General features: G+C 33.1%; 9 protein-coding genes across 9 annotated transcripts, besides 1 other annotated feature; 5 read left to right on the forward strand and 4 right to left on the reverse strand.

The window, feature by feature from the left end:
• Nucleotides 1–70: 70 nt before the first annotated feature.
• Nucleotides 71–1,537, reverse strand: DFA_04288 (uncharacterized protein; the record flags this gene model as incomplete). The annotated part of the gene is made up of 3 exons (XM_004359964.1): nt 71–547; nt 622–1,243; nt 1,308–1,537. 3 exons carry the CDS (start codon nt 1,535–1,537, stop codon nt 71–73), a joined length of 1,329 nt encoding a protein of 442 aa, XP_004360021.1.
• Nucleotides 1,538–1,867: 330 nt separating this feature from the next.
• Nucleotides 1,868–6,481, reverse strand: aqr (intron-binding protein; the record flags this gene model as incomplete). The annotated part of the gene is made up of 3 exons (XM_004359965.1): nt 1,868–5,270; nt 5,345–5,615; nt 5,689–6,481. The coding sequence occupies 3 exons, from the start codon at nt 6,479–6,481 to the stop codon at nt 1,868–1,870; spliced, it is 4,467 nt and encodes a 1,488-aa protein (XP_004360022.1).
• Nucleotides 6,482–7,390: 909 nt separating this feature from the next.
• Nucleotides 7,391–7,468: a sequence feature (Short protein (DFA_04290, EGG22172.1) was converted to a misc_feature.).
• A 189-nt stretch (nt 7,469–7,657) lies between these two features.
• DFA_04291 (vacuolar ATP synthase subunit D) lies at nt 7,658–8,658 on the forward strand (the record flags this gene model as incomplete). Its single annotated transcript, XM_004359967.1, has 4 exons — nt 7,658–7,836; nt 7,925–8,043; nt 8,159–8,262; nt 8,353–8,658. The coding sequence occupies 4 exons, from the start codon at nt 7,658–7,660 to the stop codon at nt 8,656–8,658; spliced, it is 708 nt and encodes a 235-aa protein (XP_004360024.1).
• A 266-nt stretch (nt 8,659–8,924) lies between these two features.
• On the forward strand, nt 8,925–10,982 carry DFA_04292 (uncharacterized protein; the record flags this gene model as incomplete). Its single annotated transcript, XM_004359968.1, has 4 exons — nt 8,925–9,022; nt 9,152–9,551; nt 9,744–9,827; nt 9,891–10,982. 4 exons carry the CDS (start codon nt 8,925–8,927, stop codon nt 10,980–10,982), a joined length of 1,674 nt encoding a protein of 557 aa, XP_004360025.1.
• Nucleotides 10,983–11,175: 193 nt separating this feature from the next.
• On the reverse strand, nt 11,176–12,314 carry DFA_04293 (uncharacterized protein; the record flags this gene model as incomplete). Its single annotated transcript, XM_004359969.1, has 4 exons — nt 11,176–11,283; nt 11,372–11,455; nt 11,526–11,564; nt 11,643–12,314. The coding sequence occupies 4 exons, from the start codon at nt 12,312–12,314 to the stop codon at nt 11,176–11,178; spliced, it is 903 nt and encodes a 300-aa protein (XP_004360026.1).
• A 340-nt stretch (nt 12,315–12,654) lies between these two features.
• On the forward strand, nt 12,655–14,568 carry DFA_04294 (putative importin subunit alpha A; the record flags this gene model as incomplete). The annotated part of the gene is made up of 3 exons (XM_004359970.1): nt 12,655–12,930; nt 13,050–13,146; nt 13,295–14,568. The coding sequence occupies 3 exons, from the start codon at nt 12,655–12,657 to the stop codon at nt 14,566–14,568; spliced, it is 1,647 nt and encodes a 548-aa protein (XP_004360027.1).
• A 902-nt stretch (nt 14,569–15,470) lies between these two features.
• Nucleotides 15,471–17,189, forward strand: DFA_04295 (uncharacterized protein; the record flags this gene model as incomplete). Its single annotated transcript, XM_004359971.1, has 2 exons — nt 15,471–15,529; nt 15,860–17,189. 2 exons carry the CDS (start codon nt 15,471–15,473, stop codon nt 17,187–17,189), a joined length of 1,389 nt encoding a protein of 462 aa, XP_004360028.1.
• A 1,194-nt stretch (nt 17,190–18,383) lies between these two features.
• On the forward strand, nt 18,384–21,843 carry DFA_04296 (IPT/TIG domain-containing protein; the record flags this gene model as incomplete). The annotated part of the gene is made up of 7 exons (XM_004359972.1): nt 18,384–18,475; nt 18,589–18,702; nt 18,776–18,895; nt 18,962–19,030; nt 19,111–19,341; nt 19,408–19,791; nt 19,857–21,843. 7 exons carry the CDS (start codon nt 18,384–18,386, stop codon nt 21,841–21,843), a joined length of 2,997 nt encoding a protein of 998 aa, XP_004360029.1.
• A 291-nt stretch (nt 21,844–22,134) lies between these two features.
• DFA_04297 (uncharacterized protein) lies at nt 22,135–24,197 on the reverse strand (the record flags this gene model as incomplete). The annotated part of the gene is made up of 2 exons (XM_004359973.1): nt 22,135–22,461; nt 22,551–24,197. The coding sequence occupies 2 exons, from the start codon at nt 24,195–24,197 to the stop codon at nt 22,135–22,137; spliced, it is 1,974 nt and encodes a 657-aa protein (XP_004360030.1).
• Between the last annotated feature and the right edge of the window lie 39 nt (nt 24,198–24,236).

The raw sequence follows: 24,236 nt of genomic DNA on the forward strand, positions 1-24,236 counted from the left end.
AATTAATTATCTCTTTTTTTTTTTTTTAATAATGGTTTTGGAATATTTATATTACTCCAGTTATTTATATTTAATACCATTGATTTTTTAAAATATCAAATACTTCAACTAGATAATCATCACTAATACAATATAATAGATTAGATGAAAGGATGACGGAATGGAGTATCCGTAGGTTCTTTGGTTCTGGTAGACTCTCCCAACTATTATCTTCGATCGAGTAACTAAAGAATTTGCTTTCTCTCTGCACTCCAAAAAATGATTGACATTGATTTAAAAAGTAGATATTGTCAAGAGTGTGAGCAAGGATTCGAAGTGATCTGGTTGGAGAACGACTAGGACTATTCATATTGATGATTGGATTTTGGTTGATTGAATCGATTTGACTTTTTTTGTTAATATCAAATCCAACCAAAAAATAATCATTCACTTCATTGTATACCAAGTAATAGATAATATCCTTTATCAAGCAACATGTTGTATCCAATGATAAATTTCTTGAATATATTTCAGTTATATTTGAAATTGTTAATTGATTTAAATCAATCTAAATAATAGAAATAATTAATATAGAATATAAAAAATATATTACTTTCTCTGTCTCTTTTAATTTTAGTTTACCTTAAAGAATGTTATAGTATTTGAATATTTTTGTAAAACATAAATTAAAGATAAAGAATGTTGAGGATCACAACACCAACAATAATCTGAATTTGATAATAGTTGAGAGATGGTGTTTGTTGTTGATGGAGGTGATGGATGATGAGTTGGAACAATAGATGCATTGTGTGAAGATGAATAGGAAAATGAACCATGGTGTCCAGTTGATAGATCCATTTCCAAATAGATACCAGCCATTTGATCCAATTTTAAATTTAACTTTGACCATGTCGATGTTGTGATATCATACTTTTGAATATCGAGTAATGAATTGGTAAGTGAAAAGATGCAATTTGACAATGACAAGAGATTCCCCTTTAATGGAAAAGAGGTAGAGTTTGTACAAATACTCTTTTTAACATCCCATTGATTAAATAATGGATTGTAAATCTCTACAAATGTAGAAGATCCATTCTTTAATCCAAACAAGTAAATGTCATTATTGAGTGTTGTCACTTTTGACAATACATATCTTGATGCAGGTGACTGAATACTCTTATAAAATGGTTTATTACTTGATAATACCAAATGATGTAATAATCCAAAATATTGAAATTCACTAATTATTTGTTTATATAATCTTCTATAAAAAAAATGACATAACATAAATTAATATTAAAATAGTATTTATTGTTTGATTTACTTACTCTGAATGATCAGGTAATGCAACATTATCACTTCCACTACGTAGAAATGAAAGAATAAATTGGAATAGGTCACCATCCCGATCTATAAATACTCTTCCCTTTTGATCAAAAGTTAATTGAAAGTTACCAGAAAACATTGCACCAAGAAAACTATCTCCATAAATAGTCAATGTTCTCTTTGTTGTAGAATACTTTCTTCCACCAACATTTAAATTAACTATATCTGACATTTAATTTCTTCTTCCTATGATTTTTAATTTTATGAAAATAAAATTGATTGAATTATTATTATTGATTTACATTGTTGTTATACATCTTCATCACACACACAATGCGAATGAATGAACGAATTATAATTTAAATTGGATAATGATAGTTTTGATCAGTGTTATGTGTGGTTTTAAAAAGGATAAAAATGGGTTTCATGAATGGTGTGTTTTTTTGTATTTTTGAACAGTGTGATTGATCATCGGAACCCCCAATGATATATATACTAATGCCCCTATATTAACATATTTATTTAATTTAATTTTGATTTTGATTTATTTTTTTTATTTAATTTATTGTGGTAAATTTGATTGAACCAATTGATACATATGAGATTGATTTTCAACTTGGAATATTTGTTCGATGTTTAGGTCTTTTTGTTGTTCTTGTAATTTTGGTAGTGGAGCTGATAGGGTATTTGGTAGAGCGAGACGTTTAAATTCTGGGTAGGGATGATAGGTCTCGCCTGGTACTAGTTGGAGTTTGGTAGTTTGTTGTTTGAATCGTGAAAAGATGGCTGTGGTTTCATAGCAATCACGGAAATAGGATTCCTTGCAAAAGATGTAGAGACCAAGACGTGCACGACTCATTGCTACAATGAGACGACGGAGATCACGGATATGACCAAAATGACGTGTACGGACAAGTGATAAGAGTACATAGTCGCATTGTTGGCCTTGGAACTTGTCGACAGTGGTGATCTTGTACGGTTCACCAAAGAGTGGGTTACGCGAACACTTTTCCTTGACAATGTTTCGGAGTAGTGCCTTTTGACCATTGTAAGTAGTGAGCATTGTGATCTTGTTGGCTGGGTACCCAATAAGACGCATGTATTGGTAGGTGGCAACAAGGTATTCAGCTTCTTCGAGGTTTTGGAAAAAGTGTGGAGTTGGTTCATACTCTTGTCCTTCCTCTACACTAACAATCTGACTTTCATAAACAAACCCTGGGTTGGCCAATGCAAACTCTTGACTCAAATCACCATTTGTAGTCACTGTCTGTAACTTGTGATCTTTGTCATTCTCACGATCCTTGATGATTTGGAGATCTTGGAGACCATTGTAACGCCATTTGTAGAGTTGTGAGATTTGGGAACGTGAACGACCTTGACGATCGAGTACAACATAGGGTACGCCCAATCGGACAAATCTAGCAAACAAACTTTGATCGAGATGACTAAACTTGGCAAGTGCAGCATTCTTTACGACTGGTGGTAATTGTTGGTGGTCGCCAATCATAATGAGACGCTTCAAACGGTTCTTTTCAGAGAACTGGGTCGATTGCAGTTGAAGAGGGATAAACGATTCAATGTCTGATATTTGAGCTGCTTCTTCCATCAGTACATTGTCAAATTTGAATCCTAGTCTTACCAACTCTGCACGTTTCAAACTTGCATGTGTACATGTCATTGCAACGATACGAGACTGTTTTAACAAGAGATAGTTGAATCTGTCACTTGGAGATTTCAACAATTCTAGTATTCTACATTCTTCCAATTCAGTAAACACTAGTTTGACACCAGTCCACATTCTTTCAACTCGTTCCTTTAATTCCTCAAGACTAGCCATTTCATCTGAATCTGGTGATTTGAAAAAGATCTTGGTCGATGCAACTGAAAAGTAATCTGGGAATGGGAAATTCTTTACAATAAATTGTTCTTTGTTTTCTTGTTTGTCAATTTGATCATTGTATTTGTTCCACATTGGTTCAATATGATGTTGATAAAAGTGACCAGCCGTTTCACAAGTATAACCAACATCTGATGTAACTTTTAGAGATTTTGCCAAATAATCTACCAATTGTAATCTGTTTTGACGAAGATTGACCATGTACTCGATACGACCACTTTTTGTAAAATCTGGTTCTGTTGAATTATCATTATTACCACTACCCAATCTTAATTGTTTGTGACCATGACCAAGACGTAAAAGATATCTTTCATCAATATCCAAACGATAGATCTTTTCAAACAATTGATTTAGAGCTTGATTACTATGTGTAATAATAAGTGTTCTTTGGTTTGGATAGTTGTGGTAGATGTTTGATATGATTTGAACGGCTACATCTGTCTTGCCTGTACCTGGTGGACCTTGGATTAAAGTAAGTCCCTCTCTAGTACCCTTGATAATTGCTTGTGCCTGTGCTGCTGTAAACTCTACTTTGTTTTGTTTTACTCCAATACTAATATCTCTATATGTTTCAATTGAAACTAACCTTTCAGTTGATTCATCTTGTTGGAATGTCAACTTGTATGGTGGTTGATTACATTTATCAATGTTTACATTATTATTGTTGTTGTTGTCATGAACGAGTGATTTTAATACATGATCCTTTGATAAAAAGGTATCATTTAACTTGATACTATTATTATTTTGATTGTCTATAATAGAGTCTTGTGGGTATCCCAAAAATGTACTTGATAACCAGTCTGGTAAATTTGCCTTTCCACTTGCTTGTTTTTCTCCTCCTTCCTCTTGTTGTTGTTGTTGTTGTTGTTGTTGTTGCTGTTGATTATCTCTAATTAAACCTGTAATAGTTTCTAGGACAGCTTTGAAATTATTCTCTTTGGCATTACGACGTACCAACAGATTGAATGATCCCTTGTACACGTTGTCAACTATACCTCTATTATTGTCATCTTGGTATTGATTACAATCCAAATCAACCTTGATATGTCTGATTTGAGAGATTGCCTTTTTCTTACTACCTCCTCCATTTTCTTGATGATGATGTTGTTCGATTCTTTCACCCTTGTCATCAGTCAATGAAACAACTTGACATCCACGTACATACTTGACTTTATATCCATTAGAGTTGTGGTTGGCATCAACTGATACAAGGAATAAAACATCGTGTTCCTTGATGGAATCCCATTCTTGTTGAAGATCTTGGTTTCTGATATTAGCCAATGTGACAGTGACGGTAGCAGCTACTGATTTAGGTTTAGTTTCTCCAATATTTGGTATACCAATCTTGCCAAGACGGAAAGAGTGAATGGGAAGTGTCATACGTGACCAACCTGCAAACACTGTCTTTTCACCTTCCTTTTTAGGAGAACATCTACGAATACAATCTTCAATGTCTGATTTAATTTCATAGACTGACTCCATCTTGAAGAGATAATAATTTCTATACAAGTAGTCATTGAATGAAAGATATTGTAATCCTAATTTTGGAAGTGACAATGATCTAGTTCCTCTATAATCTCCTGAAAATAATTCATTTTCTAAAACTGATGATGTAGTAGAAGATTTTTGGTTGGTCGTAGTTGTTTCTGGGAATAAATCCAATTCAGTTGGATAAATTGGATCATTTAATAAACGGTCATGATGTGAACGACGACGATATGTGAATAGTAAAATGGCGATTAAATATTCCTTGGAGTGGACGATACTTGACTTGTTGTTTGCCGACTTGTCAATTAGATTTAACTTGATACATAATTCAGTGAGTCTTGGTAAATCGAGTGCACCAAACCAACGTAACAAACTTTCCTTTGATTCGACTTGTGAAACATTGGCAAATGCCAATTCCTTTAATTCCTCTGGAAACTCTTTAAATGCCAACCGTTGCAGATTCTGAATCTTGAAATAATGACTACTAATTATAACATCACTACCCAATTCCTCTCCAGTAAAATTATTAATATTTATATTTAAATAAAATTCTAATAATTTTGTTGATTCATTTATAGTCCTAAAATAAAAAGAAAATAAAAGAATATTAATAACTTAACTTATTTTCTTTTTATCTTTTTTCTTTTTGCATACTTTGAATTTAAAGAAGATTTTGAGAATTTAGTTTCTTTAATTTTAACCAATAAATGGTAATCATCAATAACAACATAAAAGAATCTACGAGTGGTCACTTGATTCACCAAATCAATCATAAATTCTAAAAACCTCTCACAATAATAAATCTTGTTTTTGTATAATTCCAAAGATGTTTCATTGTTGTTTGGTGCATCAACTGATAATCCATCCAATAATTTAATAAATCTATCCATTAATTTAATTAAATAATTTGAATAAATTGTACTTTCTAAAAACAAAATAAATAAAACAAATATTAATATTTGATGTATATTATTTATATATTTCCTTTTGTTTCATACCATTTTTCTTTTTTAATAATCTAATTTTCTTTACAAGTGAAGGTGGTGATAGATCCAAGAGTTCTTGATCCAATCTACCTGAACTGACATGAGTCCACATTGGATAGGATACAATCTTTAGACATTCATTACGTACCATTGCATCTTCCAAAGATGAGAAACAATTGATTAAAAATAATATGTAATGTGTCGCTAATTTAATGCCACTGATCGATGACATATCTAAAGATTCACCAATTGCCAATACTCTATCAAAGAATATTTTAAAGTATTTTTGTCCACCATCATCTTGCGGTAGTTGTTGTTCTTTTCCTTCTTTTTCTTCTTTTTGTTGTTCGGTTAGAGAATGTAAAGATTTATGCATAACATCAAATGGTGATAATGATTCACGTGACTTTTCATTGACCATTAATATGATTGACCAAATGTGAGAGTCATTTCGATTGGCATTATTATCTATACCTTCACGCATAAAGTTTGGCCATAGATAAGATTCGAGGTAATGTGATAGTTCGAGTAACATTAACTTTCTGGTGTCAATATCCGATGCTATAATCTCATCGTTGAATATTGATTCTACTACATTTGAACTATACAATTCTTCTTTATATCCTTTTAACCAATACTTTGTTGATATTGGTGTTATACTATCATTTATTAAACTTGTTACTGTTAATGCTTGTTGTTGTTTCTCATCTCCTCCTCCTTCTTGTTGTTTTACTTTTTTATGTTGTTCATTGTTATTGTTATTATGTTGTTGATGTTGTTGATCTTCTCTCTTTCCTTTTACCATTCTCTCTCTCTCGATAGATATCTATCTAAATATATCTATCTTTGGACACACAATCAAACAAACAAATTCATCATTCATATCGTTCAACACACGAACTACAGGATTCATCGCGCACTGTGAATTTCATCAATGAGGTTCTTTTTTTTTTTTTTTTTTTTTTTTATTCCATCAAAGTTTTAAAGAATGATATAATCCAACAATCATCATTATATTATATATATGTATAAAGCATTGACACAAAGCAGAGTGATTGTATCTTTTTATCTTGTCTTGTGGTTGTTTTGAAGATAAAAGATTGTTGTTGTTGAATCGTTTGGGTTGGATGGTCTCGTCCGTCTTGCAAGCTTGTTTAGTGTTGAACCTGGGGTGATGATTTTTCTGTTCCTCATTCGAAAGGTGAAATTTTTTTTTTTTTTTTTTCATCCCAGAATTAAGGCGAAACTTTTGATCAAATCACATCATCCCCTCTCTGATACTATTAATATTTCTGTCTATCTTTTATATCTATCCTCTCTCTTTTCTCTCTCTCTCTCTTTATCTCAACATCATCTTTGTATTATATTGTATATAACAACAACACATAGAGAAGAAGAAAGATCAATAGAGATAATATATAGAAATGTCGGGAAAGAATAGATTAAATATCTTTCCAACTAGAATGTAGGTTTAGGACTTGTAAACACACAAGATTGATCGATTGATTGATTGTCACACATGCGAATTAAAGATTATGATTATATAATGGTTCATTCATCGGTCACCTCTCTTACAGAGAAGAGAGAAACAAACATCAGGACGATATTCACCTTCAACAAGCAATGAAATTCATCACGCGCGAGAACAATGAAATTCATGGACAACAAACAAACAAATTGATTAATATTCGATAAAGATGAACTATACATATATATGCAACAACAACAACAACAACAACAACAACAACAACAACAACAACAACAACAACAACAACAACAACAACAACATTAATAATGCAAAGTCAACAATGGTGATGATATAAACCAAATATGTATTTGATTGCGATAACTGATGAATGGACCATTAAATATTGTTGACAACAAAGAAAGAAAGAAAGAACACAAAGATCTCAATGTTAACACAATACACTATTATTATTATTATTTCATTCATTAATTTAGGGCCTTGACCTTGATGAAAATGAAGCTCAAGGGTGCCGTAACTGGCCATTCTTTGTTGAAGAAGAAGTCAGACGCTTTGACCATGCGTTTCAGAAAGATCCTTAACAATATCGTCGAAAACAAGCAATTGATGGGTGCCACCATGAGAGAGGCTTCTTTCTCTTTGGCAACTGCCAAATATGCTGCTGGTGATTTCTCGTAAGATTATCATCATCGTCTCTATTAGATTTATAATATATTAATCAACATTATTATTATTATTATTATTAATATTTTACAAAAATAGTAACTCTGTTATTGAGAATGTTACCAATCCAACCATTGCCGTAAAGATGACTACTGAAAATGTTGCTGGTGTCCATTTGCCAACTTTTGAAAAGATTTCTGAAGGAGCTGTTAGTACTTGTATGTTCCATCCATGTGGTTTTATACCCATCAACAACAACAACAACAATAATAATAATAACCATCATTGACAATAATAATATTAATCATCATTTCATTTCTCTCTACTTTTTAGCACAAGAACTTACTGGTCTTGCCAAGGGTGGTCAACAAATTTCAAAGTCACGTGAATCACATCTCAAAGCTATCGAAGCCTTGATTGTTCTTGCTTCCTTACAAGTATGTAGAGAGAGAGAGATAAATATCTTGGTTTGATTTTGTACTAATCAAACTATATTTCTATTTCCTCTTTTTCTTTTTCATTTTTAGACTGCTTTTGTAACATTGGATGAAGTTATTAAAATTACAAATAGACGTGTTAATGCTATTGAATACGTAGTCAAGCCACGTCTCGAAAATACCATCAACTATATTATGACAGAACTCGATGAATCCGAAAGAGAGGAATTTTACAGACTAAAGAAGGTGCAAGGAAAGAAGAAGAAGGATTTGAAGGCCAAGGAAGCCAACAAGGAAGTCGAACTCGCCTCTGAACAAAAGATTATCAATCCAACAAAGGTCAAGAATATGATCGAAGAGGAAGGTCAAGAAGAGGAATTATTATATGGTGCCTAAATTAATTAATAATAATTAAAACAAAATAAAATAAACAAATAAAAATAATAATACAAACAAACAAACACAAATATATAAACAAACCAATCAATAGTATTTGGGATCGAGTAGTTGATAATTCAATGAAATGTCATTGAATAGTCCTTGATTCTTACTTTCTAAAATTAAATCCAGCAAAAAAACAATGACCTTAACTTTTGGTAATTAATTTGTAATGTTCATTATTTAAACTACTCGAGTAGTACAACGTTGTATATATACAGACAATGACTACGACTATGGAGACAACATTCCATTCAATATTCAAATCAATTTATATTAGACAATTGATATTCAATCAGATAGATGTGATATCACAACAAAGGTATATAAAAGGTAGTTCTAATGGTAGATACCGATCATTAAAAGGAAGAGATATTATAAAGTTACCTAGACTTGAAATGATATCACACTTTGCAATGCCTTGGCAGTTTGTTTGTCATTATCTACCTAGAGATTGCACTCTATTACTATTGGAAAGAAGAAAAAGGGTGATCAACAAGTACTGTCAACATACAAATGCAACATTGGATACACTATTACATCTATTGGAATGGTCACCAGATGTTGAATTTGATTGGCAATACTTGGATCGTAATAAACACAGTTTAAATGATCAAGAGATATTGGAATATATAATCAAGAGATGTATAATGCAAGAGAATAAAGACTTTCTATTTGGAGTAATGCAAGTGGCGTGTGATAATGGTTATCTCTCAACAGTCAAATTAATAGACTCTTTCAAAGGTTTAAAATTAGATTATACTGCAATGGATTGTGCTAGTAGAATATCTATTGACATTGTAAAGTATTTACATGAAAATAGAACTGAAAGATGTACTGAAGATGCAATGGTAAGGAAAAAAAAAGAATATAATATAATATAATATGTAACAATATGTATTAATTAATTTGTTGTATGTATATAGGATCGAGCAGCAAGTAATGACCGATTAGATATTGTAAAGGTATGCATATAATTATGTTGACTATATTAATAATAATATTAATATTTATATATTTTCCAAAAATAATATATTTTATAGTTTCATCATTTTAATAGAACTGAAGGGTGTACAGAGTATGCTATGAATTATGCCGCGACTGGTGGTAGGTTAGATATTGTTAAAGTATGTATCCATATATATATAAATATATATACTTGCAAAAATATAATATTAATTTATTTTTAGTTCTTACATGAACATAGAACTGAAGGATGTACAGAAGATGCTATGGACTATGCCGCTTCGTATGGCCATCTTGATGTTGTAAAGTTTCTTGATGAGTTTCGTACAGAGGGATGTAGTATTGATGCTATGAATGATGCCTCAAGATACGGACATTTAGAAATTGTAAACTACCTTCATGAGCATCGCACAGAGGGTGCATCAACCAATGCTATGGATTTGGCATCTCAAAACGGCCACTTTGAGATTGTAAAGTTCTTACATTTCAATCGTAGTGAAGGTGCATCAACCAATGCTGTGGATTGGGCAGCACTGAATAACCATATGGATATTGTAAACTTTCTTTATGATAATAGAACAGAAGGTTCAAGTCATGCAATGTATCAAGCATCTCGTAATGGACATGTTGAAATGGTTAAATTCCTTTTTCAACATAAAAGTAGGGATACTACAAGAGATAAAGTGATTACTAGTATAACGCAGGCTACACAATACGGTCACACTCAAGTCGTCAGGTTTCTTCTTCCATACTGTGAAACAACAGATAATCTATCAAGAGTATTGGATAGTGCAGCAGAATATGGTTTTTTTGATATAGTCAAGCTTCTTTTAGATCAACAAAATCAAATTACACCATCAACCAAAGCTATGGATTATGCAGCTAAAAATAATCACCTAGAAATTGTAAAATGCCTTCATTTCAATCGTACTGAAGGTGCAACTACCATGGCTATAGATAAAGCAGCTGAAAACGGTCACATTGATGTGGTCAAATTCCTTTCAGAGCATCGAACAGAGGGATTCACTAAAAGTGCTATTCTATCTGCTTGTCGTAATGGACATTTGGAAATTGTTTCATTTCTAATCAATGTCAGCAGAATAGATATATCTCTTTACAATCAAGAGGAAATACTAACAGCTGCATCATTTAATGGTCATATTGATACTGTTAAGTGGATTCTATCATATTTTGGAGAAAAAAAAACTATTAAAAGAGTTTTAACTCATATTATAACTACAGAACATTTTGAAGTCATTCAACTATTAGAAAATGCATCTGCCAACGTTGGAAATAAATTTGATTTAATAAATTAAATATTTGTCAAATTTACTATTAATGGTTTAACCAACTTTCTTCACAAGCTCGCTATGTCTTTATGTCAACAAGCACCATACTCTAATTTGTTACATTGTTTTGACACTCAGTTCCCAAATACCAATATTTTTTTTGGATGGTCTACAATATAGTACTATAGGTCTTCTTGGGTTAGTAATGAATGGTGCACCATTACTCTGATACTGATTGAAGAAACTTATAGATATCTTTGTGACCTCTATTAAAGGCATATTCCATAGCCTCTTTAATGTTTCCTTCTTTACGATGTTCAACCAAGAACTAAATTAAAAATGTGAAAAAAGTAAGTATCCTTTGACTTTGAATCATTCATTTATATTGTTGGAATCTTGTTATATATATAACATACTTGAACAATATCTATATAACCATACTTTGCAGACATACTTAGAGCATCTTTTGTACAACCCTCACTTCTATTAAAATGTAGAAACTATATTATATAACAAATATTTGCGTTAATATTATTATTGGTGAAACCAACCAAACGAATCGATACGTACCTTTACAACTTTCAAGTGGCCATTAGATGCTGCCAAATCCTATTATTATAATGTAATCATTTAATATGTTAATTAATTATTTCTATTTCTTTCTTTTGATTTATTCCAATTCCTTACCATTGCATCGGTAGTACATTCTTTAACTATATTTTCGTGTAAATATTTTACAATATCAATGAATCCTTCACGACTAGCTGTTTCCATTGGTTCACCATCTAGTTTTACACCTTTGGTAGAATGTATCAATTTGATAATTGGGAGATTACCATTCTCGAATGCTCTTATACTTAAATCATTGAGAATGTATCGATTATCTATAGGACATCTATTGATTATATACTCTAATATCTCTTGATTTTTAATATCCCTACTGTCAAAGGCCATTTCCAAGTATCTCCAATCAAAGTCTATACCAGGTGACCAATCTAATAGATGTAAGAGTGTATCAAATGTTGCATTTGGATGAAAACAGTATTGAGAGATTACTCCTTTTCTTTTATTCAATGGTATTTCACTAATGTCATTATATGCAGTTGGTAGATAATGACAAACAAACTGCCAAGGCATTGCAAAGTGTGATATCATTTCTAGATTAGGTAGATTGATTATATCTCTTCCAACTAATGATCGTTGTTGTCTACCGGTATCATAAGTAGTTGTACCTTTATACAATCGATTTGATATATCACCGATATAATTGAATATCAAATGTCTAATATATTTAGATATGAATATACTATGAAATGTAGTGGTGGTAGTGGTGGTTATTGTATTAGTAGTAGTAGTCATTATATAATTAGTAAGTAATATATTTAGAAAACTAACTTTGTGTTTTTTGTTTCGAACCACTAACTGAAGTTCAACAAGATTCGTTTATTTTTGAAGTTCGCTAAAGGTTTGAATTTGAAACTGAGCAACGGAATATTTTTGGAGGGGGTGTCTTGAGATGCTGCGCAGGGTGGAGTTGAAACCTTTTTATTTAATCTCTCTCTAACCTGTTTTCACTATACTATACCTATCACTCTCACACCTATAGTATTACTATCTATTATTACTATTATATAACACTATATATATATTTGTTATTACTGCTGCTACTACTACACACAATACACAATACACAACAACAATGTCATCATTAACACTCAGAGATAAACAAGATTCAAGAAAGAAGGATTTCAAAAAGGGAATTGATACTGATTCAGCCCGTCGTAAACGTGAAGAGATTACTAGCAGTATTCGTAAATCCGCCCGTGATGAAGCACTCCAAAAGAAACGTAATCTCGTTGCCACTACTACCACCCTATCCACCTCTGGTTCTGTCTCTCAACAAGATGAAATCGCTGTCCCTGCCGATATTCAAGCTCAATTTGATGAGTTTGAAAAGAAGACAATCGAAGTCAAGGTATGTCTACTACAACAACAATCATATGACTCTCTCCCTCTCGCTCCACTTTTTCAAAATCACTAACAAAAACTCATACTTTATTCTCACAATATTATATTTATTATATTTATATATAGTTAAAAGCATTACCAGAACTTACTGCTGCATTAAACTCCAATGATCAAGCTATCGTATTCTCTGCACTTGTTCAATTTAGAAAATTATTATGTCTTGGTATGCATCATACAACTATTCAATTATTATTATTATTATTATCATTGCAATGATTGGTTGATTGATTAGATTACACAAGATATTAATTCTTTTCTTTTCTTTTTGTTCTTTTTGTTCTTTTTCTTTTTCTTTTCTTTTTTTTGTTTAGAAAAAAATCCACCAATTGATGAAGTTATATCATGTGGAGTGATTCCAAGATTTAATCAACTTTTATCAAATAGTGGAGGATATACAAAGGTACAATTTGAAGCAGCCTGGGCATTGACCAATATAGTGTCTGGAAGTAACAACCAAACCGAGGCTGTCGTTTCAAGTGGTTCCATTCCCATCTTTATCAGTTTGTTGGCATCGTCGTCAGAGGAGGTACAAGAACAATGCACTTGGGCATTGGGTAATGTTGCCGGTGACTCTATTCAAGGTCGTGATATGGTGCTTCGTCTAGGTGCTTTGCCCGCTCTCCTCAAGATTGCCTCTACTCCCAATATCTCACGTCCAACACTCCTCCAAAATGTCGTGTGGACCGTATCCAACCTCTGCCGTGGTAACAAGCCACACCCAGACTTTTCGTTGGTCTCCCCAGCCATCCCAGTCCTCGCCAACCTCTTCAAGTCTGAAGATGTGTCTGACGAGTTGTTGGCCGACCTCTGCTGGGCCTTCTCCTACTTGTCAGACGGCGAGAACTTTAAGATCCAAGCTGTTGTCAATGCCGGCGCCGTGCCATCACTCGTACACCTCCTCGCACATCCCAAGAGTTTGGTCTACACCCCTGCACTCCGTGCCATCGGTAATATCGTGACTGGTGATGCCAGCCAGACCCAAGTAGCCATTGAAGCAGGTGCCATCTCGTTGCTCGGTGACTTGTTGACCAACCAACGTCGTTCGATTAGAAAGGAGACCTGTTGGACCCTCTCCAACATTACTGCTGGCAACAGTCCACAAATCGAATCGGTCTTTTCAAACAAACGTATCGTTGCCTTGCTCGTCAACATCTTGTTGAATGGTGAGAATGAAGTCAAGCGTGAAGCATGTTGGGCATTGTCCAACGCCACCAACGGTACTGCCAAACACATTGCTACAATGGTCAACGAAGGTGTACTCAAGCCACTCTGTGAAACCGTCCAATCCAACGATGTCACCCTTGTCAAGGTGTCACTCGAAGCACTCGGTAATATCCTCCACCAAGGTAACATCATTGCCAGCAAGAGTGGTGTCAACCCATACACACTCATGATTGAAGAGTATGGTGGTGACCAAGCCTTTATCGAACTCCAATCACACAAGAACCCAGATATCTACCAAAAGGCCTCTCAACTCTTGGAACAATATTTTGATTGTGACGACGAATATGAAAATGAAAATGATGAACCAAATAGTGCCTTTTCTTTTCCATCCTCAAATAGAAATGTTCAAATTTCCCTCTAACCCAACGATTAATAGTAGTAATAATAATAATAATAATAATAATAAGTCCGACGCTTACCCCTTTCCTCATACACAACAATCACAACTGACAAAAAACTAATTTAAGTATTAGTTTTTCACAATCCAAAAAAAAAAAAAGATACAATATAATAATAATAATAATATCTATGTCTTTTTTTTTTTCCCTCCCCTTTACATTCTTGTATAGATAGATTCCCCTTTACGTTAAAAATAAATAAACATTTAAAAACAATATATATATAAAATTTGTGATCATTCAAGTTTTACTTTTTTGAAAAAAAAATACTCAAACACATTCATTCATTCACTCAGAGGATGATGTTTTACTTTTATATGTGCATTAATTACCCTAAAAAGTAACCTAAATATATTATATCCAGACAGAGATTCTACAGAAACTAGTTCTTCTGGTGGTAGATACGGTTGGCTCGAGCTCTCTTTGTTGTTTGATTAGCTTCAGATCAGCAGCAAGTATTCCCCAACGTGTATATATATATTTCCTTATTCCCGTTTACCCTATCTGTTTTTTTTAATAAATCTGGAACTCTAGAGTTGTCGGACAATAGAGTTATTATCGTTTATTTGTTTTAATTTTTCTTTAAAATAGTTAGAGGTTCTGTTTGTATAGAGGCTTGTTTCTATCCATGTTTACATTGTATATTATATTATACAAAATAGATAAAAGCTCATCTAATATATCTACGATTAACCAACAATGATAAATACTCTGAATTCATCACTCAAAAGTTATGCCAAAAACATTTATTTTCCTTTTATTCAACTAAATTCCACTTTATCACAAGTACTAATCTGTTATCACCATTTTTATTAGGAACTGGCAATCTGGACATGGATTGGATTAACTTATTTAAAAATGTAATATGAGTACACTCCAATCCATGAGGATTCATCATTCCCTCTATCATTCTTTAGGTAAAATGTATGTATACTAAAATAGACTGAAAACTATTCTCCGAACAAAATTAGAAATAAAACCCACTCTATCCTTTTTTGGTTGTTTATTGTTCGATCATCAAAAGCATCACAAACCTTTGCAATGACAATACATACATATATATATATATATTACCAATTGGTATTATAAATATTTATACTTATATACATACAATAAAGAAGAAGTAACTTTATAAACAACTACAACAACAACAAATGTAAGAAAGAATAATAGTATTACTTTTACTTTTACTTTTACTTTTTAAGGTACTAATCATTTATCATTCATTCACTACACAATATTTCTTCCATTTAGGGATAAAGAATTAATTATAATGATATTTAGAAATAGATATCTTAAAGAGATGATATTTAACTTTGATAGATCAGAACAACAAAAACAAGATAGATATAGTATCAGTATCACTAGAGTCTATAGATATGATGATTGGTATTCTGCCGATCATATGATACGTCATCGTCACTTTGGATTACTCATCAACAAGTTGCAGCGAGGTATTAGTGTTGCATTTACAAACAAATCGATTGAATTGATTTGTCAAGAGGTCAAAGATACCGAGCAATGGCGTGCACTCTACCAATTGAAACGTTCGTCATTTGTTGGTGCAAATTTGGTTTGGTGTGCATGTCTTGGAGGTAATATTGAAATCATTCAAACATTGCTCGAACAAGAACATCCCGTTCGATTGTCAACACAAGACGTATCAAATATCTCGTCATCGGTGACACCAGAAATTAGAAAGTTGCTTACTGACCACAAAGTGAAATGTGATACACACCATGACCAGAGAATAGTCGGTAAGCCACTCACACTCAATACCGACAAACTCAGAAGGTCGTACGCCAATTTCGACAGCTACAAATCACTGGATAGCAAAGGACTAGAGAATGCATTCCAAGAGGAGGATATCGAGTTGGCAAAACGTATACTTCAACACAAAGACTTTCATTACAGCCACTACGAGTTTATACATAAAAACTATAACCATAGATTCATTGCAAAGGTATTGGAGGTGTTGGATGATCCAAATAATGGGATTCCAAGATCTTCAAAAATCTACCTAACAAAAACTAGGAAAACATTTAAAAGCTCTACAATGGAGTCATTAATGTGTCACTCGTCATCACATCAACTCTACCAATTATTTGTTACCAACAAAGAGGAAAGTTATAATATACAGAGAATGGTCATGTCGGTTGGTAATATAGAGTTTTTAAAATATATACATACCTCTTCTGATCCATCTTGGATATTGTATGATATTAGTAGTGCACTTAGGGTTGGTAGATACGATGTCATAGAGTATATGGTTGATACCTATACAACCAAATTCACACTAGAAAATATATTATTATCAATTGCAATGTCTGGTCAATCACAAACATTGGATTATTTTTTAAACAAAAAACCATCACTCCAACAACAACTATTGGATTCCTCAATCGTCGATCCAAAACAATTAATCAATCATCTAATTAGAGAAAATCATTTGGAAATGTTATTATATCTTTTCGAAAAAGTTGGTTTTAAAAATGAATATATAAAACCATTACTAAAAAATACAAATATGAAACAACAATTATTAATTGTATTAAAACAAATTGGTCAATCTAAATGTAAATAAATAAATAAATAATATAAATAATTGTACAATTAATTTACCCAAGATGCATGCGCATGCACATGTCGGCCCTGGTCAACTTAAATGATGCAATGTCTATTGAACATTCAATCAACCCTTCGATTACTTTATTAATTGTCTCATCATTATGTTGTTAGGTTGCAGATGACTTGCCTGTCAAATATTATATTATTATACCGATGACAAATTCCATCTTGATTTCTTATGTTTGCACATAAACATACAACCCAAATTGAATGGGCGCCCCAGGAAGACTCTCTAAATTTCCTCAATGAAAACTGTGGGAGTGCTCTAGAGATACACAGTCACACACACTTACACCATTGTGTACCCTTTGTGAAACGAGGGGGTGGTTATTTGAATGGCCGAACCGTTCACATTGACAACCAAATCTAGTCACTTTAAGAGATCTAAAGGGGCACCGATGTACCAAACCAGCGAGCAGTTGTACCAAAGAGAAGCAAGATATTTCAAATTACCGCAATGTCGGGGTTTGTTTCTAAAAATCTAGATTGGAGGGTATTCTTTTTTTATCTATTTTTTAATTTAATTTAAATTTCGTGGTGTGGAACTTTAAGATCAAAGTAAATTGGGGTGGAGAATCCCTACCCTTTTAAACAAAAACACCATCCAAACAAAAAAACATACACATCAACAACAACAACTTTTATTTGTTTTTTTTTTAACAGATCCAAAGATAAAAATAACAAATCTCCCCATAAACAACAAACAAACACAATGTAAGTGATCACACAGTTATGTGTATGTTTAGAACACGCCTAAAGAAAGATATTTTTTTAAATCCTCATCCATCCTCGATCAGTCGAAAAAAATTGTTTTGTTCGATGGGGCAAGATATTATTTTGGTTGTCTATTGCGAACAAAACATTGGGGGGCGGGGCCATTCTCTCTTTGACCCCTACCACATGAACTATGCCCGAATACGCGTGGCTGTTGTGTGAATCGGCTCATTCTGTCTCGCGATAGAGAGTTTAAATTTATTAAAATCTCCTCTTTCCGTTACAACACAACCATTGTATCTCTCCCTCAAATTCACCTTCACTCCTCTTTCACACCCACACTACAATACATACATTCAACTTACACAGATTATCTATCTATTTATAACTACATATATATAGAATAGAGAAAAACAGAGAAATCCATAGTACAATCATGAGACCCACAATAGTGTTTGCATTGTGTGTGTTGGCATTATTTTTATGCATACCAACCACCAATGCAGATCTTACATCAAGTGTTAGTAAGTATTTTATATATATATATATATATATATTATATTCCTATCATATCAAACAAAGTTTAATTTCTAACAACCAAACTATTTAAATATAGGAAATAAATTGGTTGAAATATCCAGGTTATATGGATTCACTTGGGGTAGTACATCTACTTTTTGTGGTCAATATGGTTTCATTGGCAAAAGACAATTGAGATCATCGATCATTTGTACAAATGGAAAGGTCACTAAATTGTAAGTAAAAAGTATAGAGTACAAATGGTTTACATGGATCATTTTTACTCACTCTTATTTTTTTGTTATCTAGAATTATAGAATCTAAAATAGATGATGCTGGTAATGGAGCATGTTTCAAGAATGAATCTCAAGCTGCTATTGTAGCTAATAATAATGGTTGGGAAGTTTTTGGATCAACTCTTAAATCAATGTATGTTTTTTTTTAAACAAGAAATAACAATCAACTATTTATTTATTTCTTTTTCTTCTTTTATAGTACATTTTATAATTCATATTTACCAAACTATTTTAATGATTTATACGAGTTGTCATCACTTGAAGAATTGTATGTATTCACAGAGAGAGGACAATCAGATGATTTTGGTCTCTAATTTTTTCTTTTTCTTTTTTTTCTACAACTTTTAGTGTTTATGATTCAATTACTGATTCAAGTAAATGTACAATGAATTATGATTCAGATTCAGATCCATTCCTTCCAAATGCTCAAACCATTTCAATTAAAGGTCTTCAAGGATCATTCCCAGTGTTTTCAGCCAATTCCTATTATGTCACAGTTCAACAAGCTCCATCTGTCTCTTTATCAACTTCATTCTCTTCTGCATTGGCCAATGTATTTTCACCAAAATTATTATCATTGTATGTTGTTCTCTAAATATAAATACTCTTCTATTTATTCTAATAATTTATTTAATTTTTTCGTAGCGATGTAACATTAACAACAGCACCATCATCACCATCAGTTTTCAATGTAGCAACTTATTTCCTAGGAGCCACCAAATTACTTCAATTTTCATTAAACATTCCAGGTTATAATGTCAATTTTGCATCATTCTTTCAACCACGTACGACACTTCAAACTTTAAATCTTTACAATGTAGTACCAGATGTCACTACCTTTCCAAGCACTTCCCAAGTTGCATGGGGTCAATTAAAGAGTTTGGTACTTCAAAATATGGGGTTGACTGGTTCAGTCGACCCAAATCTTTTGGATCTAAGTAGATTTGATGTATTTATTGTTAAAAATAATCCATTACTTACTGTAACTATTAGTAATTCTTTTGGTACTTCAAGTTCAATTACTCAATTGTAAGTAGAAAAGAAAAAAGATAAAAAAAAAGTAGATTTATTAATATTTGTTTTTTAATTTTTAGGGGAGTTGCAAATACAACGATTGGAGCACCATTACCAGCCAATATATTATCAAAAGGATTAGTATTTTTGGATACTCGTGGATGTAAAGGATTAACCAATACATTGTTACCATTGGTATTCCTTTGTATGCCACCAAGTTATTTGGTTGATGATGGTGCCAACCCATCCTATCTGTTCAACAATGACTTTAGTAATTATCAAGGTCCAAATACCCCACGTAACTGTCTAGTCCAATTGAATGCACTTGCTCCCGATCCATTCCCATCAAACATTTCCATCTTTACTTTGACTGGTCAGAATTTGGCCGGAGATGATTTCACAGTCACCATGAACAATGGATTTGACGCTCCAATGACTTTGAATTGTCCAGTGGTAGACCCAGCCTCTTTGATTTGTTTCAATCCAGCTGTTCTCCAAGGCAAGGGTACTCTTTCACTGACTGTTCGTATCGGTGCCAACCAAACCACCGTCACACGTCCATTCTCGTTTGCTTCACCATCCATCACATCGGTATCGGCCATTCCAACGCTGGGAGGATTTATTACAATCCGTGGTTACGATTTGTTGGCCGTGTCATCCTATGATAACCGTAAGCCAATGACTATCACCATCAATGGCGTCGAATGTTCCAATATTGTTATTCGTCTTGCCATGAATGAATTCACTTGTTATTATCCAGCTGGTATTCAATCGGGTGTACCCATTTCAATCAATGTCAAAGGTCTATACAATGATCTTAGCAAGTCACCCAATTTCAACTACTATGCTCCAACCGTCGCATCATCGGTTGCCGTTCAACCAAATGTAGCTTCTAACCTTACCATCACCGGTCAAGATTTTTGGAATGATACAACTGTTGTCACTGTCACTATCGGTGGTAATATACTATGTCCAGTGTCATCGGTTGATCATACTCAGTTGATTTGTGCGTTCCCAGCAACTCCATTCTCTTCTGGATCGAAAAACATCGAAGTTTCAGTCAATGGTCAAAGTTCACAACCCAACTCATTGTTTGGGTTTGTCGATACTGCCATTTGTCCAGAGAGCTGTAACTCTCAAGTATGTGATGTTGGTGTTGGTTTTTGTAACTGTGAGAATGGGTCTGGACCAGACTGCGACACTGTACTGACACCATCTACCTATGTCACCTCCAATGCCACCTTCCCAGTACTCAAGATCAAGTCTCCACTCAACAATGACACCGAATTTGACGCATACCTCATCTCGGTCATTGAAAATGGTGCTGAAACATTCATCACCTCTTGGAATGGTACCTATGCCAATGGCACCTATACCTATGTTCCCTCTGGTGGCAAGGATATCCGTATCGAGATCCATACCAATGATCAAGACAGCATCGCACCTATCGGAGGAAGTATCATCAATTATCCAGCCAACACACATACCTACAAGGTATCATATGCCACCTCTGTACCTATGAAATCACTTCAATTTAGATTTGCACTTGATATCTTCCCACTCGAATGTAATCCACCCCCATCTACCCACTTTGCCTTCCCAACAGGCTCAAATAACCAAAGTCTACGTTGGGCTACCTTTACCAAATACGATGTTGAATGGTTTGCTCGTTTCCCAATGGCCGTATCTATCAATGGTGACAAGGATAATGGTAACCTTTTAACTACCCAGTCTGTAATGGACGGTCTCACCACTAGATTATTGGTCGATGTTCAAACCAACGCACTCATTGAATCCAGTCGTTTCCAATTTGATTTCTCATCGATTCAATCCAGTACTCCTTATGCACCAAATATTACCAACTGTGTTCCAGACTCTTCCTTTGGTAATGAACCAGGATCAGAACCAGACAACAAATGGAAGGTCACTGTTGGTGTTGTAGTCGGTGTTGTAGGTGCCGCCATTGTTTCAGTCGGTTCATTCTTTATCATTCGTCAACAATTAAAATTAAACAAGACCAAATCTTTATTGGATAAGAAATTAAGAGAATTAACTGTTAATCTTTAAAAGAAAAAGAAACAAATAATAACCCCAACTCAACAAAACCAAAATCTTACAGACAAGTTTCTATAAAAATAATTATATTGTAATATTAGTAAATAATCAAAGCTTAAACTTGTGTCATCTCCTCCATCCATATGCATCTATCAAATAAAAAATAATACCGATTCTTTTTATTTTTCTATAAAACATAAGAATAATATTATTATTATTCTTTGGGTATTATTTTATTTGAAACTATTATGTTAATTGAAAGTTAATCTTTAAACTAGAACATATATATAAATATATCTGTTATTATTTTTTTTTATTCTTTCTGCGATTTGTCAATGGAGGGTTTAAATAAGATTCTAGTAGATGAATGACTTCAAAATGATCACTGATTGGTTTATAAGTGTCAATGACTTGTTTAATTGATTCTTTTCCAATTCGATCGCCAAATTGATCGAGAATCAACTTTACAATTTCGTAGCTTCCTCTAAATGTAGCACTACGTAGATTGTCTTGATTACATTCTAATTTGCCAATATCGATCATAAAAGATACCATTTCTAGATATCCTTTGGAAGATTCATAATTATTTGGGAATCTAGGTTGTCCTTCACTTCTATTATAGTGTAAAAACTAGAATATGATAATAATAATAATAATAATAATATTAATGTCAGAGATATATATATATATTTATGTTTGTTTGTTTGTTTGTTACATACTTTAACAATTTCAATGTGACCATTTCTAGCTGCTCTATCCATAGCATCACTTGTGCATCCTTCAGTACGATGTTCATGAAGAAACTTTACAATTTCAATGTATCCGTTTCCAGCTGCTGTATCCATAGCCCAAGTAGTTGCACCTTCACTACTATGTTCATGAAGAAACTTTACAATTTCAATGTGACCGTTTTCAGCTGCCGTATCCATCATATCTGATGTCAAAATATGATTATTATTATTATTTGGATTATTTGGATTATTATTATTATTATTATTATTAATATTATTAATATTATTAATATTGTTGGATAATAAGTTATAAAGAAAGAGGAAGTTTTGAAAAACATATTGATCACCACGATTATGCAATAGTAGACTTATCGTTGAAGGGAATTGACATTGTATATTGACAGTATTGATAAGATAGTTTAACGTTTCAAGGTTTTTCCAACCCGTTGAACGACTATAGTCACCTGCCAAACTTATGGAGTTGGGTGTTGCGCCTTCACTGCGATGTTGATAAAGGAATTGTACAATATCAATGTATCCACCAGCACAGGCATAATCCATAGCATCTGTAGTTGCTCCTTCTGTTCTGTTGAAATGTAGGTACTTTACAATTTCAAAGTGGCCGTTTTGAGATGCCTTGTCCATGGCTTTGGTTGTACATCCTTCATTTCGATGCTCATGAAGGAATTGTACGATATCAATGTAGCCACGTGCACAGGCATAATCCATAGCATCTTTTGTTGCACCTTCACTACGATTGAAATGAAGGAACTTTACAATTTCAAAGTGGCCGTTTTGAGATGCCTTGTCCATAGCATCGGTTGATGCACCTTCTGTACGGTGATCGTGAAGGAATTGTACTACATTCAAATGACCGAATCGAGCAGCAAAATCCATTGTACGAACTGCACCTTCACTACGATGTTCATGAATATACTTTATAATTTCGACGTGCCCATTGAAAGCAGCCAAATCCATGGCACTTGAATGACCTTCAGTACGGTGTTGATCAAGGAATCTAAACACATTCAAATGACCGTTTTCAGCAGCCATATCCATAGCATAAGTGATTGCACCTTCAGTACGATTGAAATGAAGGTGTTTTACAATGGATAGGTCACCATCTTTAGATGCTTTGCTCATCTCCCCAATGAAAAAGTAGTATTTCTCTTTTGGTTTACATTGTTTGATTAGGTATTCCAGTATCTCTTGATTTCTTATTCTAACGCCAGGTGCATTTATTTTACTATTCAAGTATTGCCAATCAAATTCAATATCATAGGACCATTCCAATAGATGTAAGAGTGTATCCAATGTTGCATTTGGGTGTTGACAGTATTGAGTAATTACTCTTCTTCTTCTTTCAAATACTATTTTTTTAATATCTTTAGGTAGATAATGTCTAATAAAGTCCCAACGCATTCCATAGATTGATATCATTTCAAGTCTAGGTAAATTGATTATATCTCTTCCTTTTAATGGTGATCTTTGGTGTTGGTGTTGTAGTTTACTACTACTGTTATCATTATTGTTTGATATATCACTGACATGATTGAATATTAAGTGTCTAATGTATTGTACTTTGAGTATTGAATGAAATGTAGTGGTTGAAGTTGAAGTAGTAGTAGTTATCATTACTTCTAAATAAATTTTATTAAAATAAAAATAAAAAAG

The sequence above is a fragment of the Cavenderia fasciculata genome, assembly GCF_000203815.1.
Source record: "Cavenderia fasciculata unplaced genomic scaffold Scf_Dfasci-G-o-33e01.r1-3, whole genome shotgun sequence".
NCBI lineage: Eukaryota > Evosea > Eumycetozoa > Acytosteliales > Cavenderiaceae > Cavenderia > Cavenderia fasciculata.